A 17133-nucleotide genomic window follows, 5' to 3' on the forward strand; every position below is an offset into this window, starting at 1 on the left:
TACTGAGTACAAAATTGGCTTGTAGGCCGATGATATACTGGTTACCCTCCTAAACCCAGGCTCTAGCGTACCTTTGCTTATGAATGCCCTTGAAATGTTTGGATCTCTTTCTGGATACTCCCTCAACGTGAATAAGACCCAAGCACTTTTGCTATTAACTATGAAAATATCACAAGGAAAATAAATAAGGATATGGATGGGTGGGCTTTGCTTCCTCTGGAAAGTTGGTGACAGGATTAGGTCAATTAAAATGTTAATCTTACCCAAATTGTTGTATCTATTCAATGCGCTACCTGTTGAGATACCTTTGAAACAATTCAGAGATTGGGACAAATCTATATCTAGGTTTGTGTGGAAATCAAAGAAACCACGAATTAAATACAATATCCTTCAGTTGCCGAGAGACAGGGGAGGCATGGCTTTACCTTGTCTTAGACATTATTATATTGCTTCCCAGTTAAGACCACTTATCCTATGGTGTGATGAGTCTTATAAAGCTAAATGGAAAGGTTTGAAATTTTCCCTGACTGAAGTGCCCTTACAGTCAGTACTCGGGTGTGTATACTGCGCCAAATCAATTTTACAATTTGGGAATTTCTGTTTGAGCACATCTATCCGAATATGACTACAAGTTATCAAGATGCTTGGCCTCCATGGGCAGGTCAGAGTACTGGGCTGGCCTGTGTGTGATCTGCACTTTCAACCAGCAGTACATGATACCAGATTTAAACAATGGTCACACTTGGGTACAACAACATTTGGTAGTATAGTATCAAAAGGTCAGATGAGCAGCTTTCAAAATCTCTCGCTTAAATTTGGACTTGAAAACCATGATTTCTTCAGTTACCTGCAACTCAGACATTATTTTGTTAAGGAAATACAAGGAGCCTTGACTAAAACGCCCTCTAACCTTGTTCAAATTTTTCTGAATGTCTATAAAGGATCTAGTAACAAAAATATTGTTGGTAAAATGTATACAAGTTTAAATTTGCTTGATAATAAAATGTATCTTCATGTGAAAAAACAATGGAAGAATGATTTGAAAGTTGATATACCGGAGAAGCATTGGTTGGAGGGATGGAAGTCTCAGAGCCATACCACTAACTCACTTACCTGGGGAGACTTTTGTTGGAAAAGCCTGATCAGTTTTTTTTTATCACTCCTGTACGAAAATCTAAATTTCGGGCCATCCAGTTTTCCTGTTGGAGAGACTGTGGATCTGTCCAGGCGGACTAGGTCTATATATTTTGGTCATGCCCAGGTAAAATTGACTTTTGGAAGAAGGTGACAAATCTAATGTACTCTGTGATTGGTATTCGATTGGAAATTTCTTTTTCTGCATTGTTTCTTTGTATACCTCCAGAGGAAATCAGTCAAAGGGATGCATACTTATTCAGGATAATTCTTGTTGCTGCAAAAAAAGCAATCACAAAATGTTGGCTCAAAAGAGACACTCCCTCAATGGCCCTTCTGATTCAAATTGTCAAAGACATAAGAACAATGGAGCTCATGACTTTCAGCCTCCGCCTACAACAACACAAGGGAAGAAAATATTGGGAAAAATGGGACAGTCATATACAATCTTTCGATAAAGACACTGACAAGATGTGAATCTGTACCTGTGAACTGTTTTGTTAGTTATGTTTCTTTTACATTGTGAATGCCCTTTATTTCTGTCTAAAATAATAAAAAATAAAATTTAAAAAAAAGACTGCTGCTCAGTCACATCTGTGTCCCAACATTTCCCCCTACAGCCTGCCTTGCCAGCATTTGACCAAACCAACTGAGTCTGAACATAACCTAGGAGTTTGTAATCTCAGAAACTGTCTGTGTTATACTTGCTCTGATTGAGCATCACTCAAGTAGAGTTAGCGGCAAACTCAAATCCATGGCATTCTAAAATAAATTATTAAATCTTCCAAAGTGTCTTGTTTGAAATGGAGCTTTGTGTTAGTTCAGGCATACATGGAGTCAATTAATTGCAAGAACATTTTTCTGTCTGATCATTCACTACTTTAGTTCAGCCCACTCACTAGCGTGCTTTATAACTGAGACAGCATTCATTCACTCTGCCCTCTCCGCATTGCTGCTGTACCAGCCTCTACAGAGATCACAACCCTTAACAAGTTAATAAAGAAGACCACAGGCACACTTCTCTGCATCTGCTGTTTAGTCAGTGGCAGAGAGGAAGAGGATCAGGAGTCATGTCATGACATCGTAACAAGCTGCAAACCTGAACAGCTCTTTCAGACACATGCCTACATACATAAGATACTGAAAGAGCATTACTCGGGGAAAAGCAAGCTAAGAATAATAAGTCTGTACACATCGTTGACCAAGCTATGGATGACCGATGGCGAAAGTGTTACAGACTATATCATAAGAGCAGAAAATCTTATTACATCCTTGTGAAGCGGACATGGCTTGGCTTTGGAATGCCAAGCTAGGGACCAACCGAGGTAAGAAGGCATTTTTGTTCCGGATGTGGATTTAGGACCCACATCAAACTGTCACTTTGGACGCTACACAGGAGAAGAAACTTCTCTTTCCCAGGAAAGAAACTCCATTAAATGTCAGAGGTGAATTACGGCAGGACTGCTGTGATTTGCCCCACACCATTGACAGTCCTTTGGAGGAAACTGCGTTACATTCATTTCTTTTGCATACATAAGAGTGAATCTCAGACCTCCTGTGAAGGAATGAGGCTTCATATAAGACATTAAGGCACTTTGGGTTAACACACTTATGTAGACACAGTGACTCTCATACAGCTGTGGATGTTTTTGATCAACACCTTATTCATGTTCAACCCTCTTTCCTTAGGAATGTAAGCACCCCAGCCTCCTCTGCAGGGAGGACATCTGATAAGAAAAGCCATAAACTTTGCCACATGCCTAGTTTGAGACACACATTTCTGAACTGAAGCATACATGGACTCAATAACTAGTTTTCTGATATCTATTTCATGTTTTCATGCATACCAAAATCACAGTAAGGAGTTTCTTTATCACGTATCCAAAATTCACGTCTGTAGGTGATATGGGGACGAAGTTAAGATTTTAAGGAATTAATCCGATTTCTTGCATGGACCCACAGTGCCACCCAGTGACATCGGAGGTCGCGACGATCGTCGGGACGAGCTCCATAATAACCACTGTATTGTCTTCAAGTAAGAGTGTAAAATGTGAGGTTGGTATCATTCATAACCATACACATGAAATGTAACACATATCCTCACAATGACCTACTTTTAATATCTAAAGCACATTTGATATATAATTTGAATGTATAAGGTTACTCGCGTATTTGTTAAAATGTATAATCTCGATTTTTGCTTATGTTCTATTGGTGGATCATGGTGAGAAATGGACAGATCGTGTTTGCGCGTATAATATCACATATTTTGATTCGATCTGCCAAATGCAAGTCATCCTCTGTCTGGGGAACAAAGGAAGAGTAATCAGATTACTAAAAGTCGTGGGAAACTCTCCCTCATCCCTTACAGACAACTCAGAGGACATAAAAGGCCGACCACGCCTTTCATCTCTCTTATGCTCTTGTGCTCCCTTAGCTTTGTTTCATGCTCTTACACTCTTCCTCCTGTCCCGAACGCGCATCCTTACGTCGCAGCTCTCCGTTCTTTCCTAGACACGTGTTGTTTTCTTTAACTTTTACTCTGAAATTTTACTTTGTCTCAGCGTTCTTTTTATTTAGCTCATTTTTTGTCACTTTTTAATTTTTGCAACATATTTTAGACAATGGGGCTGCACAGTGGCGTAGTGGTTAGCACTTTCGCCTTGCAGCAAGAAGGTCCCTGGTTCGCGTCCCGGCTTTCCCGGGATCTTTCTGCATGGAGTTTGCATGTTCTCCCTGTGCATGCGTGGGTTTTCTCCGGGTACTCCGGCTTCCTCCCACAGTCCAAAAATATGCTGAGGTTAATTGGTCATTCTAAATTGCCCATAGGTGTGAATGTGTGAGTGATTGTCTCTGTATGTAGCCCTGCGACAGACTGGTGACCTGTCTAGGGTGTCCCCTGCCTTCGCCCGAGTCAGCTGGGATAGACTCCAATTCACGGTCTCGTGCATTTCTTTGTGTGGGAACTGAAGTCTATTTAATCAGAATTCTAGACTTTCAGATATCAGACTGATGAAATTTATTTTAATCAGAGTCTCCTTGAGATCTTGTTTAAATTAATAATTTCCTCAGACAAACTGAGGATGGTGCCCCTTTGTTAACGAGTGCAAATGTAACTACTTCAGTGGTTACGCTACACTTGAGAGATACAGGTGAAGCTATGAGCGATGGATTGAGTGTGGCCATGTTACTTGGCGGGCTACCAGACTTTTTCAAGCCACTAGCTGTCCATGTGACTCAAAACGAAGATGAAGTCACATTCACAGACTTTAAAAGGAGACTGAGAATCTACGAGGAAGCTGAGAAAATGAAAACAGCTGAACCGATGGACAATGCGATGAAAACTCATATGAAATATAGCAAACAAAATCTGAGTAAACACTTAAATAACCAATGGCATGAAGATGTCAGTACTACATGCTACAGATGTGGAATTAAAGGACACATACCAAGACAGCGTACTCGAAAATTGTGGCACAGTCACTGTAGAAGCAACACACATAAAGAATCCCTGTGCAAGAAAAAGGGGGAACAAGATGGTGCCAGAAAAGTTGTAAAGGAAAAGTAGGAAGGCAGTGATGATGATCACCTCTTCAAGGTGAGACATACAAAGAACAAGATTCCAGCAGGCAACGTGAAAAAGAAAGGCATCATGGTGGATGGAGGAGCAACATCCCACATTGTGAATGACATCAACAAGTTTGAGAGCTTCGATGAAACATTTCAGCCAGAGACCCACTCAGTCAAGTTAGCAGATGGGGCCAAGTGCAACAGCATAGCCAAGCGCAGAGGTACAGCGGTTATTTATCGCCTGGACGGCACTGGGCGACAACACAGAGCACAACTTCGTCAAGCACTGTACATGGCATCGTACCCTCAAGACATCTTCTCAGTGGCGAGAGCAATGAATGGAGGAGCAACAATCATCTTCAAGAAAGACAACAGTCACATGACCACAAAGGATGGTAGCAGGTTTGACATTTATGACAGTGGCAATCTGTATTATTTATCGACTGTTGAGCAAAATGTGGATGAGTGTAAAGTGTTTAGAATTTTATTTACAAAGAGAGGATAAATGGACAGGACAACAAGTCTTGGTAAAAAGACTACAACAGGAAATGTTCATGAAACAGGAAGCTGCAACATCTAGCATAAATTTGGGACATAGGGCCCTCTAGTGGACCGGCAAAATATAAACAACCGTGGTAAATGAAAAAACGTAGCAAAATTAGCTGACTCACGTAAGGTAGTACCTCGGCAGGAAAGCAAGAATTCTGTGAACTAGGCTTAAATAATGAACTGACTACACACAATTTGGCTAGAATTAACCAGGGATGAATAGAAACTAACAGCAAGTCTGGCTCTGAGATTGAATGGAGACTTAGCTGGCATGGTAGCAGAGAGGGGGGTCCATGAGACAGTGACAGGGGAATGGTGGCATGTAGCGTTTGGCTGACAGCATGGGTAGGTGCTGCAGTGGTGGCTTCAATCCGGTGTGGCATGGGATACAAACAGACAAACATGACAGGAGTGGATGATCCAAAGTGTAGACGGAGGAACCAACCGGTGAGTCTTGTGGCAGAACCAGCGGAGAGCACGAGCAGGTAGGAGTCCAGACTACAAGGCAAAGGAATATGAGGTTAGTAGAGAGCCGAAGCAGAGGAACAAGACAGAACAGTGACTCTAGCGATGAGCTGAGTCTGCTTTTATGGGAATGGAGGCAGTTGTCGTGATTGCTCCCAACTTCTTGTGTACCAATTCCAGCTGACTGAATTGCCAGCACCTGCCCGCAGCTGCACGTACACATGCCACCTGAGGAGAGAGAGGAAGGGAGGGGGAAGGGAGAGACCTGCCACTATCTGGCACCAGAGGCAGAGGCCGTGACAATAAACTTGTCCAAAGTCATATCTTCACTAATTGTTCCACCAATTTTTACACTCCTGCTTTTCACTTGTATAGGTCAAAAGTTCCTGTCATTACATATCATAGATTTACCTCATACCAGAAAATAATAGACAAACTCAGAACTAGTATCCTCCTTTCTGAGGATACTAGTTGTTTCTCTGTAGGAAAAAGAAGAATTTGGTTTTAAAATTACAGCAAATGTTGGTATTTCATACATAGTGCTGACATGACATCCTACTTTGTATGAAGGATAAATTCAAAATCAAAAAAGATATTCTCAAAAAATGAATGCAGGTCACCTGTGTACACGAAAGCAGTGGTGATCTAGGTGTAGACAAGTCCATGCCAAAGCAGCCAGCCTAATTTAAAGGCATACAGTATCCCACCATCATGGTACTGTTATTCCCATTTTAGTCAATCTCTCCTCCACAATTACAACTGCTTGTGGCATTTTACGGTGAGATGCTTGTAAAGATGTAACAACTTCATAATAAAAATGTATTTATTTTACCTTGATATGAAGGTTATTGTAAAAAAAATCTACATAAGTTATCATATTAAATTAGGTGAGATCTGGATATCATGGACTGTTGTGAAAAACAACAAAAAACAAACAAGATACATTCACCGGCCACTTTAACAGGTACTCCTGTTCAACTCCTATAGAGATTTTTATTATTATTATTATTATTATTATTACCAATATTTTTTTTTCATTTGCTGGTAAAAAATGTATCTTTCTTACGATTCATAAAATACCAAAATGTAGAAATAAAAACACATTTTCAGTTAACTTTTGCCCTTTGAAAATGTCATGTAACTATTCATGTGTCACCTTTTTGCTCAGTCACAGTCAGGTAATATTCAGTGACTAATGCATTTTGTTAAAACGCGGTGGACAGGCTTCTGCTGAGCACAAATATGACAGATGCAGCAGGAAACACAGATGTACATATAGTTTGGGTATCTGTAGAGAAACCTAAGAGCTGCAAGTATTTCAATCCTGTGGAACTTTGTTGTTGCAGTGACTTTCAGTCACCTCCATCAAACAACTTCTAGAAACCTTTTCACCTTCCAATTCAACAAGGCCAGCAAAGAATGGAAAATAGAAATTGGAGTTATTATTGTATTAATATTTCTGTAATTACATTGGTTGTTTCAGATTTGTCTTTGCACTGTAGAGTTTTCAAGTTTTTTTTTTTTTTAAACTAGAGTGTCCTTAAATGAATGTCACCCTTGGGGTTCTTCATGTTAAGGAATGTTTCTTCAGCAGTCCTGTCAAAGAAGCAGTAAACATCTTAGTGAAATAAACACCTTGTCCAACCTAAGATGAATCTCTTTTTTTGTTTGTTTGTTTTTTCCATATGCCTTCCACTCAGCTGACATTTTTCAAAACCTTGTGGGCAGCAACAAGCAACAGTTAGGAGAAGAGTTATAATGGCTGGTGTCTCACTGTGAAGATTTAGAAGTGATTAATGAAAACTAATATTTCATGGCAATTAAAATGATTAAAGCTGGAGGGCTTTTTGCTGTTGGTCTGAATTGCTGCAGGAATGAGGTGGCAACAAAGCTGAGAAGCAAATTGCATTAGTAAGTTGAGGAGAACTGTATTAAAATGCAAATGTACAGCTGCTAATAGTTCTTCAAAAACCAATAATCCCCTACAGTCAGTCATGTGTCAAAATGGTTAATGAAAAAATATCCCAGAGGCATGCAGGGTCCCTTTTCCATTCCACTTTTGATTAAAGCAGAAATTCTGTTCAGGGAAAGGCACAGTTTAGGTCAGGATGGAATTGGCAAAGATGGCTTAATGTGGGCAGGATCCCAAACTCATTGTACTGATGCTCTGATTTTACAGATATGTCTTCTCAGGGGAAGAGCCTCTATCTTGAACAAGAGGATGCCAGGCTGTATATCAGATCTGCAGTTATTACTCGCATTCATCATACAGCTTGGCTGGACACAACCTGTGCTTGGAAAGGTTGACATGAAATTATGTTTTGTGTGTCATGTATATGATAAATAAGAAGGAGGGGGTTAGAATGTTCCAGAAGCAGGATCAATACTAAATACATGCTGGTTTCCTTAATTAGATGAACAAATGCTGAAGTCATATGAATGAAATATCCACAAAAAGCAAAGGAACAAATAGATTGTGTCAGATTAAACAAATAAAAATGTCAGTTCCACAACTGACAAGACGGTGGGCCATGACGTATATATATATATATATATATATATATATATATATATATATATATATATATATATATATATATATATATATATATATATATATTAGTGCTGTCAAACGATTACAATTTCTAATCAGATTAATCACAGGGTTGCTGTGGATTAATTTAGATTAATCAATTAAATACCACTCATTTTTAATCTATATTAATCGTGTTTCATTTTGCGTGAGCAAACAGAGAAGGAAAGAAGAAAGAAGGGAATATATATGCACTTAACATGTTTATTAAACACCTGTGCTTCGCTAAAGCGAAAACTCCTTCCTGTAGTGTTTGTATTACTGTAAGTTGGTGGCCTGTTCTGTCTTTTGGGGAGGGGGGGGGGTTGTATTCAAAAAGAGGGCCAACATGCTGTTTAGTGCAGGGGTATTCAACTAAAATTCAAAGAGGTCCAGTCAGAGAAAATGTACTAGAACAAAGTTTCAGAAAATCTTATTGTCTAACTTGAATTAGTGTGATATAGTTTTATTAGTGTCTGCATGTAATCAATAACTTACCGTCAAATCAAATAAATTCAGCACAGTTCAAAAGCATTTTGACAACATTTATTAATAAATAACTTTTGATATAACTGTACATCTGAAAATAAAGTGAAAAATAATGACTGAACAACCTGAACCAGCTTCTATACATCTTTAACAATACCTAAATCTCAAAAAATGTAAACAGTTTAACACTTTTTTTTTCTCTTCTATCACTCCCCTTATACCTCCTGCTGCTTATTGGGAGAACTGAGCTGCCAGTATTTTGAATCGTGGTCTGAACGGTGTCAGAGTCCTTCTCAAACACATTTGGAGCTCATTGGTGAGTCTGGAAGCACATTTAGTTTGGATTACATTCATAGTTGAGAAGCTGGCTTACAGTTATATGTAATGTTGTAATGTTGTTACCTGCATCAATTCACTCGACCCGCTAAATATTCAGGTCATGCAATTTGGTATCTGTACTACATAATGTATGCATGCACAACACATACCTGTGCTCACGCAAGGCAATTTTGTATTTATTTAGTTAGTCTGTGGGTCGATCGATGTTAAATGGCCAGATTCTATGTTGCCGTGATTTCTGAATACACAAACTGAGGAATGAACAGTCATGGTGGAACAGTGCACTCTCTGAGTGCTTTTCTTGTTTATCTTTTTGTCCGTCCTCCTCTCGTCTGTCCCTCACCTGTTTTCTGAACTCAGCTGCGATGTTTAGTGGCTGGATTATAATAGATATATTAGTGCTGCCAAACGATTAAAATTGTTGATCAGATTAATCACAGGGTTGCTGTGGATTAATTGTGATTCATCACAATTAAATATCATTCATTTTTAATCTAAATTAATCACGTTTCATTTTGCATGCACAAACTGACTCAAGCAAGAAGAGAATATACTTAACACTTAACACTTAAGGTTTTTATTAAACACCTTTAAAGTTTCATGGTAGAATCCCCAACTAATGCATACTTCATGTGGACTTTAAACTGGAAGGGCTGGAAGTACAAAGACATGCAACAAAGCATTAAATCTCTGGGAATTTATATAACCTGAAAAACAGTCAATCTATAAATGAGTTATGAAATACATCTCATCTTGTACTTCTTGTTGCTACAAATTATATATATTATATATATAATATTATATATATATATTTTATATATATATATTTATATATATATATATATATATATATATATATATATATATATATATATATATATATATACATACATACAATAGAGCTGACTGGTGCTATGTTTAAGATCTCAATTCTTGCTTGTTATTCTGCCTTCTTATGTTGCCGACAGTGCAAGACCACAAGCATGTGATTTGTATACAATAAACCCTTGTCAAATTCTGAACTGTGACTGCATGCATAGTAATTTGTGCGACAGTAATTTGTAATCTATTAATTTGCTGTGTTAATCAGATTTTAACAACTTCATTGATGCTTGTAGGCCAACTGTTTTGTTCCAACTGCTCAAAACAAGCTAAGAAAGAAAGAAAATTCATTAAAACAGAGCATACAATCTAATATTAATCATATCAGTAACATTAAGTGAACTGAAAATGTACAAGTGCAAATGCTGAGAAAAAATATACAGGTTTAATCACAATCTTGACAAAGGTCAAAGATATGTGCCTGTAAATACACTAGCACTTATTTTAAGATACATGTAATTCATCAGTAAACTTTAACAGTAGAGTTCTGATGGAAATTTGCTGAAAGTAAGTAATTTTACAATAATTTAAATGTAAAGTGAGAGTAGTGATAATTGATTGCAGAACTTGTGAAAATGATACAACTTCAGCAGAAAAGGCAATCCTATAATTGGAAAACCTCCCGTGAAGTTCAGAGGAGCACTTAGCCATTCTGAGTCTCTGGCTGAACCTGCTCTTCAGACTAATCAGAATACTGTGTAAAGCATGGGAGATGTTGTCCATGATAAAGAGAAGTCGTTTATCCTCTCTTCTCTATGCAAGCGTCCATATCTCCCACAAGGACTGAACAGTCTAGTTTCTGTTGGTCTCGTCTAACCTCAAGACCAGAGTTTAAAAAATGGCACTGGTCAACCCCAGCAAGGTCAACACACTTTGAATAACTGGACCCTCTGCAAGACGACTCTGGCCTTTCGTGAAGACAAGTATTTTCCTGAAGAAATTTTAGCTTTGTGGAAAATCTGATCCATTGGTCACTTTGCTCTTCTTGATTGTGTCAAGTTAGTCAGGTACAGCAAATAAGGACACATATGTTCGAATGCTGTTTATAGATTACAGCTCAGCATTCAACACTGTCATTCCCACAAGACTGGCTGAAAAGCTTCTCAACCTCTGACTAACACCCCTCCCCCAGGCAGCCTACAGTGATGACATGACTCAGCTGGTGTCCTGGTGCCGGGAAAATAAGTTCTCCTTAAACTCTGAGAAGACGAAGGAGATGATTATTGACTTGAGAACTAGGAGAGACCAACACGCCCCATTACACATCAATGGGACTCAAGTGGAGAGGGTGAGAACCTTCAAACTCCTCGGCATTCACATCAGCGAGGACCTCTGCTGGACTCACAACACACAATGGATTAACAAGAAGGCTCAGCAGAGACTCTTCTTCCTAAGGAAGCTGAGGAAATTTGGATTATCCTCCAAAATCTTCAGCAACTTCTACAGATGCTCAGTGGAGAGTGTCCTGACGACTTCCATCGCCGTATGGTACAGGACCTGCAGCAGTAAGGACAGGAAGGCTCTCCAGCGTGTCATTAAGACTGCACAGTTCATTTTTGGCACAGCCTTCCCCCCACTACAGGACATTTACACCACCCGGGTCACAAAGAGAGCCCACAATGTCACTAAGGACCACATCCATCCATAGCACACACTGTTTACACTTCTGCCATCTGGCAGACACTACATGAGTGTGAAAGCAAAGAACACCAGACTAAAAAACAACTTTCAGGACCTTAAGCCATGATCTGAAAGTCTGCCACGTACAGTGGGGCTGGGATACTGGACACCAGTGTGGTTTGACCACTGCTGCTGAAGGTCCTGTCATGTCAGTCGGTGGTTTTCCCTGCACATCAGATCAGGATGCGGTAATTTCTTGCTGAAGAAACCCTTGGACATCTAGATCTTGATTTGTCTTCCAAGTTGTTGGTTTGTCTATATTTCTGCAGAGTGTATCCAACTGCTGAAGGACTCCATCTGCCCTTCCTGGCTGTCTGGCAGCAGCTGTATCCTTCCTGGCTGAGAATCTGTATCTTCAAGCTTGTTTCCTGCATGTTTTAGCCATTTTTGTCTCTGAAGAACTTTTAAATGTGCTGGCTTTCTATAGACACGAAGCACGGCAACAAAAATTGTCTTGTAATAAAAAGCACAACCTTCATTTGTGGAACAGTGGTACCAAAATGACCCAATACTCAAAATTTCTGATGAATTTTTATGGAACCAATAAATTTTAAGTTTTTAATGTTTTTTTTTAGGAAATTTTTTTAGCATTTTGACTATGACTGTACTAAAAGAAATTGCGCTTGAAGACCGAATAGTGAATCTTAATGCAATATTTCACAAATGCATGATGTGTCCAGAAACTTTTTCCACCACTGTATATGTCATCTAATGGAACTTTTTCTTGCACTCTACACTGTATTAGCATTCACTGAAACTGGAAATTGGAACTTAGACTGCCTTACAAAAATCTTGTTCCCACACAGCTAAACTAAGCATCAAGATTTTGCCAGACTGAAGTTCAGACTGGGGAATGTAAGTAGTCTGGAAAAATGAGACACACTAAAGAGAGTCAGCCTGTCTTGAATGTATCTCTGTCACATCTCATTTAGAAAAAAAAACATCTGTTTGTTTATTTTATTATACTACTTTATATTTGTAGGAACAGTTCCACCATCTGGATCATCCATTTCATACAGTTTTTTCTCACCTGCATTTCTCAAGTGTTCACTTTCCTTAAGCAGTTGTACCATGTTATTTAGCTGAACATGAATAACCAATGTTCATGGGAAATGTAACAATCCCATATGGGTCTACAAACTGAATCAAGACATTGCCTCCCTTGCATTGTTATTGATTGCAAATAAAATAAAAAAAATGGCTCCATATCTATTATGCTTAAAATTAACAAATTAACAACTGTTGTGTTATGTACTTGTTTCTACACTGATGGTATTTTGTATATACATATACTATCACAGGCTCAAGAAATCCCTGCTGGTTTGTTATAAGTGAGCACTGAGGGCAAACTTTTGGAGGCAGGCCCTTAATGAGGACAGCTATAAAAGCACCCCACAGACCTCCAATGAAAACACAAACCTGGCATCCACTTTAATTACTGATAAATTGTGAGCCTGCTAGAGGCAGCGGATTTCCCTCCCCCAGAGGCTCTAATCTGTTTAAAGCCAACTGCTGATCCTAACTGTCAAATCAGAGGATTCGATGGCAGGTGCCATTGTGAAGTCCCAGAACAGACGCTATCAGTCTCACATCCCAATCTCCACATCTCCCAGGGACTGAGGCACAAGTTTGCCTCTATGTGTCCAACTTTCTGGCACGCTTGATTATTAGGATCTGCTCGATCACACATGGTGTTATATCAGACAACACTCCAAGAAGTAATTATAGTCAGGCACAGAGCTTATGTGTTCTGGGTCCCTTTAACTGTGGACGCAATGTGGCGCTTTCAACAGACTGTTTACACATTCTGCTTGAACAGTACACACTGATGTCAAATATGGAGGCTATATAATTTGTTATACCAAGTACTTAATTAGTAATTTCTTTAGCAGTAAGAAAAATCATCATTTTATGCAGTATTATATTATTATGTATTAAACATCACTGGGTGTATTGACTAGTCTTGCATGAATGACAAATATCACGTGCATACCACAGCTCACTCCAGCACTGTGGCAGGTATGTCTGAATGATGTCGTGGTGAATATTAATGGAAATGACCTATGTCTGAATGACTAGAATGCTGTCACTTTAATAGACTGATGAAGCCAGCAATGTCCCATGTCCCATGCCTGAAAAGAGGATTTGGTAGCAGACAGCCATAGTGGTAACAAGAGTTCTACAACTGACTTATTGTTACAGCAAGACACAACGAAAGAACTCACATGTACCAACATTCAATTGATAAAATTTTCTGATTTCTTTAATTCATACCCCTCCATCCACCCCCCCAAGCCCATAAAGAAAACTTCCATTGATACTTTTAATATATTTAGTCAGTTTTACAGCTTCTGTACAGGATTGCTGTTTTCATGAAATTCACATCTAGGACAGCAACATCATTTTCTTTGTTAGAGGAACCAAGAACAAGCATAAATGGAGTGAACAAGACTTAGCAGGAGGGTGGGTAAACACACAGCTAATGGGGGGGCATGTACAGAAGCAGTGTAATTGGGATAAACTATGTACGATACAAACCATTCATACAAATTAAGCTCTAAGATATAGAATTCAATACATTACATTTCACATATTAAGTGACAATGAGCAAGCCCCATCCCCCACAAACAACCCACTGATCAATCAATCAGGAAATCCAACATTTGGTGAGCTCAGAATGATGATCACTCAACTGACTCAGCATCTGGCTGCACGAAAAAGAACACTGATGACAGTTGAGGACTGACAGTGTTACAGTATCTGAGCAGGTTAACACATTTTCTCACCTTATTGAAAGGGAGAAGCCTGGTCCGTCCCAGCTATAACCTAAGTCGAGAAGACCACCCCACATTTCTAAAAGCATCAAACTCAAATTTTATCTTCACTCTCTTCTTCAGCTGCTTTGCAGGTTCTGTAAAAACATTTTTTTTTTCTTTTTAATGAGGACACATTTTGTTTTCCAGTTATGCAAGATGAACTAGAGACCGTAAATAGCACAGCAGGGGCAAACTGTCCGTATGTTGTTGTCTAGGAAGTTAATATATTGTATTTGAAATACATTCTAAAAGAAAGTTATTAATATCTAGTTGGACTAGGAGTGTAAAGTAAATATAAAGTAAACAAAGAAGGTTTTAATAGTGACGGGTACAAGCTCAAAGGACCGATAAGCCCCATCTTTCTAAACATGGGTCAACAGGGACAAAACTTAATTTAATGACAAAATTCTAACTCATAATAATCATAATAATCACAGAGATTTGCAGGTATTTTGAAGCATATTACAATTCTATATACCACATTTTGTAACAGTTAAAAGTATCTGCTCTCACTGCAAAACTCAGAACATTGAATAGGTAAATCATTTGGGATGGCTAATTCTCTGGTATGAACATGTTAAGGAACAGTACGGCTAATATACACATTTCTCAAGGGATGGGTAGAACACCCAGTCTGTGCTCCACTCATCCACTATGCTGTCAGTAGGTGTAGGGGCATATCAGCCAGAGGGGAAGTAGGGAGTGTCACTGTGGTAATTGTAGTCCGGGCACACTTTCTGCACCAGTTTGTAGTCAGTGCTGTAGAAGGAAATGAAGATGCAGATGACTTTGAAAGGTTTGGAGCAGAGCCAGGAGACATGGCTCTGGGTTTGCTCCTGGTAGCAGGTCTTGGATGGATCAAAATTGCAGAGTGTGTTCTTGGCACCCTTCTCCACCTTCTCATACTCTATGCGACAGTTGAAAGACTTTGAGTCCTTGGCATCAATGACGGACTGCTGCGCTGCCACATCAAACTCTACTATCTTGGTTGGAGGGACCAAGCTGACAGATACGTTGCCCTGGCCTGTAGAGTTGTGGCGAAAGTATACACTGAAGGTGCCATTGCCATGATCCACGATTTTACCAGTGATCAGCAGGTTGAGTTTGACCGTCTTGATGTTGGAATGGAAGTCCCCCCAACCAAACATCTTCTTGAACTTCCCTGTCTTGACCATGGGCCGTCTTTTAGCCCGTGGCCGTGAGTCCTGCAAGTCTGTGGAGTTTCTCAGCCAGTCCCACAGGTCCTGCTCTGAGTAGGGCTCTGGAGTGTCATAACGAAGGTCCAAGGCTGTGCTGTTCTCTTTGCCATGTAGAGTCTGTGACAGCAGCCTACTGATGGACATCTCCTTACTGCTTTCTGTCCATATGTGCTTTAGCGTGGATTTTGGGCTTCCTGACTTCACAATGTCTGACTTGGAAGCATGAACCCTTGTAACCTGTGGAAGAGAGTACAACACATCTTTCAGTTGGTGTGTAAATGTGTTAAAGTCATTATGCATAGGCAATTTAATACTATTACATTCACTTCAGTCACTAGAGGCCCCCTCAAAGAAACAAAGAAACAAACAAAAAAAAGAACAAAAACAAATGCGATATCCTTTGTTCCAAATTGTCATGCTATGAATAATTATAGGCTTTACAGGTGTATGGAAATAATTTACTTCTTCATAAAACTTTTGCTAAATTTGTCTGACATTGTTTAAATTCATATTGACTTGTTTGGTCCTACTGTCCTGTCTGTAGGTAATGTCATTGTATTTGCCAATAAGTTTACCAGGAAAACTTTGTGTAATTGGATATTTATAAATGAAATTAAGCCAACTTATTAACATAGCCTAGTGTTCTAATGTATTTATTAATAAGTAAATCAGCCTGATTCACTGATATCAAGGAACTTACCAATTTCATAGGCGAAGGCATTGCAACAAAAAGAGTTTATCTTCTAAAGGCTTCCATGCTAGTTGGTTGTGTTTTTGGTCAGTAAGTCACATTCCCAGTCCCATTAGCTTCACTTCATGGTATCATATAAATGTTAAATGATCTTAACTTATAAAGCAGGTTTTACTTCATATGTTTTATCTTAGCCACGCTATGATGCGCTTTACAGTGTGTTATAATTCATCAATTCACACACCTGCACAAACACACACACAAACAAAGACACAACCAATGGCGGTTGAGTTGCAGTGCAGGGCACTTGCATACCCTTGGAAGCAGCTTGAGGCTCATAGAACTGCCCATTGTCACGTTGGCATATGGAGAGACTGGGTGTTAAACCACCAACCTTGGCAGGCCGCCGCTGCTGAATGAATGTAGAGGAAACCCTGTGATATCTGTTTTATATTTTCATGCATACCAAAATCAAAGTAAAGAGTTCCTTTATCACATATCCAAAATTCACATCTGTAGGTGATATGGGGACAAAATTAAGATTTAAATGAAATAACCATATTTCTTGCATGGACCCACAGTGCCACCCAGCAACGTCGGAGGACGCGGCGATGTCGGGACAAAACCCATATTAACCATTGTATCGTCTTCAATAAGAGTGTAAAATGTGAAGTTGGTATCATTCATAACCGTACACATGAAATGTAACACATATCCTCACAATAACATATATTTTTGATATCTAAA

General features: G+C 39.2%; 1 protein-coding gene across 1 annotated transcript in view; it reads right to left on the reverse strand.

Moving 5' to 3' along the window:
• Positions 1–13916: 13916 nt before the first annotated feature.
• nxph1 (neurexophilin 1) overlaps positions 13917–17133 on the reverse strand; it is a 61131-nt gene continuing 57914 nt past the window's right edge. The window contains exon 2 of the mRNA XM_023280991.3: positions 13917–15932. Within this exon, the coding sequence (XP_023136759.1) occupies positions 15177–15932 (756 nt within the window). The 3' untranslated portion in view covers positions 13917–15176. The remainder of the gene's footprint in view (positions 15933–17133) is intronic.

The sequence above is a fragment of the Amphiprion ocellaris genome, chromosome 15 (genome assembly GCF_022539595.1).
Source record: "Amphiprion ocellaris isolate individual 3 ecotype Okinawa chromosome 15, ASM2253959v1, whole genome shotgun sequence".
Taxonomy (NCBI): domain Eukaryota; kingdom Metazoa; phylum Chordata; class Actinopteri; family Pomacentridae; genus Amphiprion; species Amphiprion ocellaris.